Below are 3,711 nucleotides of genomic sequence, written 5' to 3'. Positions count from 1 at the left end.
GCGAGAGACAAATGTCAGTTTATCGAACCTTGTATTATTGAATCATGCCTTGGAATCATGCAGCTGCTTCATCAAATACTCATTTATCACCATCACCATCGATAGTTTTGATAGTTTTCAGAAAAACTATCAATATTCACGATAGTCTCGAAAAAAACAAAACTATCGATAGCACTATCGATAGCGCTAAATCAGTTCGGTTGCTTTGTTTTTACAGGATCATAGTGAAATAAATATTATCTTATAAAAGTTATAATCATTCAAAATTAAGTAAATACTTCTCTTTTTAGAAAGTTCAAAAACAATCACAAGTTATACAAACAAAACAGGATTTACGATTAACATATGTGTGTATTTTGGTCTAAATGCCTGCATATTTGAATATGACGTCGGCATCACACTAAAAAACAAAGATTTTCAGCCTAATCATGTATCTCGAAGCGAACGTTCGTTTCGTCTGCCAGACGTTTCTTTCGTGTGTTGGTAGTATGTAAGTCGAAATCGTCTGGCAGCACGAAAACAGCTGATCGTTACGTAGTTTTCGTCTAGTTTGGAATTTTTTAAGGCGAATAGAAGACGAAAGTGAGACGACAATCGTTGAAAACAGACGAAAGGTTATTAGTGATCGTTAACCCTCTAACCGGTAAGAGTGCCTCAGGGCATCCATTACTAAAATCTCATTTTCCCTACAGGGGCATATATTTTTTGTTTAAAATAACTGCCATTAGTTTCATCAGAAATTTGGCATTCTTTGCTTAGAAGCTTTGAATGCTCGCAAAAGTTTCGTTTTCCATTTATGGCCAGTCGCGTATGAGAAGTGTGTTCGTTGACATAATATTCTTTTGCAGTGATTTCTTTGTTTTTATTGTCTAAAACATTGACCAAAATAAAAATTTAGTGATTTGAAACAATTTTTGTTGAAAAGGTACGATATTATGATATCTCTTTGCATATTTAATGGCTGTAAATAAATCGAAATTAGTGTGCTATGAATGAAAAAGTGAAGGATGCCTCAGGGCATCCTTATCGGTTCCGGTGTAAAAAAGCATAGTTCAATATTTCGGCTGATATTTCCTCAGTAGTGGATTTCTTTTATTTTTTCCTCCCATTTTCTCTATTTTTCCAAAGTGATTGATAGATATGGGAGATGCTGTCTATAAACGATCGTCTCGGATAAAGTTATCCGAGTTGACGGAGGAGCAATTGCAGGAAATAATGGATTCGATAGACACTGATGCAGAAAACGATTTCAGTTCCGACGATGATATTGCAGACCCAGAATATATGCCAGAAGGAATAGATCCAGAAGACGAACACATTATATCACAATGCATTAAAGATATAGACGACAGTGATATCTTTATTGATGGCGCGTTAGATATGTCGTTGAATACCAGTGCACTGGAAACTTCGTTGGCAGGCGGAGAAAAAACCACAGAGCTTGATGTGGGTGCCTCCTCTTCGGATACGAAAAATCCGAGAAAAAGAGTTCGGTCTCCGCTACCTGCAATCGAAACTGCAGGTCCATCAATAATGCCCTCTGCTGGTGGTTTTACTGGTGAAAGTAAGTATTTGGTGTAAAATTCGTTTCCTCCAATTATACTTATGTATATAAATAAGTATATATGTATGTATATATACATATGTCTTTTGGTAAATATTATTTTTTAAAGGTATCGAATCAATATCTAAGAACTCGCAAGAATTTTCAAAAATTATATGGCGCCAACGGTCACTAAAATTGCATGTTAATGAGGTTGCTTTTAGAGGAGACACCTCGCTGCCAAGTGATGTCAAAAAACTTCGAACACCAATGGAAATATTTTGCTATTTCTTCAACAAAGAAATTATGTCAATGATTTCCGAAGAAACAAATCGTGCAGCTCTATGTGAAGATATAAATACAAAATTTAACACAGACATTTATGAACTTTACAAGTACTTGGAGAGCTACTGGGGAAAAAACTCATTCAAGCAAATTCAAAGCACAATGACCTTTAAACGGTTTGAGGTAATGAAAAAGTATTTGTCGTTCCGGAATGAAAGTGAAAGAGTCAAAAAAGGACAACCAGGTTACGATCCTTTGTTTCGGATAAGAGTTCTTTCCGATCTGCTCAACAAACGTTTTGACTCGATCCCAAAGCAGGCGCGACTCTGCGTCGATGAGCAGATGTGCAGTACTAAAATGAGGCACCACCTTCGGCAATACATGCCAAACAAGCCGCACAAATGGGGCATAAAATTATTTGTGTTGTGCGATTCATATGGATTTGCATATCGCTTTGAAATTTATAACGGCGCTGGTGATAATACAATTTTACCAGGAAATCCCGATCTTGGGAGTACTGCAAATGTGGTTATCCGATTATCACAAACTGTAACCGATTTTGTCCATCATATAATTTATTTTGATAACTTCTACACTACGTTGCCCTTGTTAGTTTATTTACGTGCGCGTGGCATTTACAGCTTAGGAACCATCCGGGTAAATCGAATTTCCAACTGTAAGCTCCCATGCGACAATATTGTAAAGGACAAGCCAAGAGGTTTCTCGGCAGAATTTGTGGGCATAGCCTATGGAGTAGAGATCAGCAATGTTTTGTGGAAAGACAATAAGTCAGTTCGATTTGCATCAACTTATGTTGGAATAGAACCGTTTGCACGAGCAAATCCTAATTTACAAGCAAAAAAGGCAACAAGATATGATCGCAAAGGCAAAAAATATATTGAAGTCGACTGTCCCCAAATAATTGACGAATACAATAGCCATATGGGCGGTGTCGATAAGATGGATGGATTAATGGGTCGCTATCATATTCGCGCTAAAACACGAGACGCAATGACCAGATTATTTTATCACTTTATTGACATGGCAGCAACGAATTCCTTTATACTGTACCAACGAATTCATAATGAAAGACTGAATGATTCAAATAATGTATCAGTGGAGGAGGAGAAATTATTGCAGTTGCCCGAGTTTCGCGAAGAGATTGCTTCCGGTCTGGTCGCATATACGCAAAAACGAGCATCTGGCCGAAAACCAACGTCTTGTCCATCTACATCACTGACATCAACCTCGAAGCCAGGAGCTATCAGTATTGGTCTGAAAGCGAAACATCCAGTTGACGACGTGCGATTTGATGAAATTGATCATTTTCCAATTTGGCTGAGCAAAGATGGCGGCAAGAGAAAATGCAAATTGTGCAAAACTTCACAAACGCAGTGTATTTGTCAAAAGTGTGATATCCACCTTTGCTGTTCAAGCAACAAAAACTGTTTTTATGATTACCATCATAAATAATAAGTATTTTTTACTTTAACATTTAAATTATTTTACATTGCTCAATAAGAAACACATTCATGAATTCCCTTTATACCAGTGTTTTATTTTTGGCTTTAACCGATATGAGTGCCCTGAGGCATCCTTTCTGTTTTTTAGTGTAACAACTAAACGGAAAATTTAATTTTACTTTAGAAGATATTTTTAAGGTCATTCTGCTATAATTTTGCTAAAAAAAATTTATTTACTATTAATTTTTCACTCTTAAAGATTTAGCGGTTTGAGGGTTAAGATGGAGGGTTCTGCCAGGAAAAGTAAGAAAATAAAAAATATAACTTGGTTTAAGGAAATATATTAATATTTATGCTTGTAGCGCTAAAAAAACTACAACCACTCAATTTGAAGTACTTGTAAAAGAAATGGAGAGAAAT

The 3,711-nt window shown here is 36.2% G+C and overlaps 2 protein-coding genes across 2 annotated transcripts; both read left to right on the top strand.

Annotated features, from left to right (window-relative positions):
* Positions 1 to 948: 948 nt before the first annotated feature.
* Positions 949 to 1,433, top strand: LOC118755529 (the record flags this gene model as incomplete). Its single annotated transcript, XM_036490362.1, is given in 1 exon segment — positions 949 to 1,433. A coding segment is annotated over 1 exon segment (293 nt), but the record flags the coding sequence as incomplete, so codon positions are not given.
* Positions 1,434 to 1,533: 100 nt separating this feature from the next.
* On the top strand, positions 1,534 to 3,224 carry LOC118755530 (piggyBac transposable element-derived protein 3-like; the record flags this gene model as incomplete). The annotated part of the gene is made up of 2 exons (XM_036490363.1): positions 1,534 to 1,564; positions 2,442 to 3,224. Coding segments are annotated over exons 1-2 (814 nt in total), but the record flags the coding sequence as incomplete, so codon positions are not given.
* Between the last annotated feature and the right edge of the window lie 487 nt (positions 3,225 to 3,711).

The sequence above is a fragment of the Rhagoletis pomonella genome, unplaced genomic scaffold, assembly GCF_013731165.1.
Source record: "Rhagoletis pomonella isolate Grant_MI unplaced genomic scaffold, Rhpom_1.0 Rhpom_scaffold_06497, whole genome shotgun sequence".
In the NCBI taxonomy this organism is placed as follows: Eukaryota; Metazoa; Arthropoda; class Insecta; order Diptera; family Tephritidae; genus Rhagoletis; species Rhagoletis pomonella.
The sequence above is the reverse complement of the archived record's forward strand: the minus strand, read 5'-3'. Positions and strand labels throughout refer to the sequence as shown.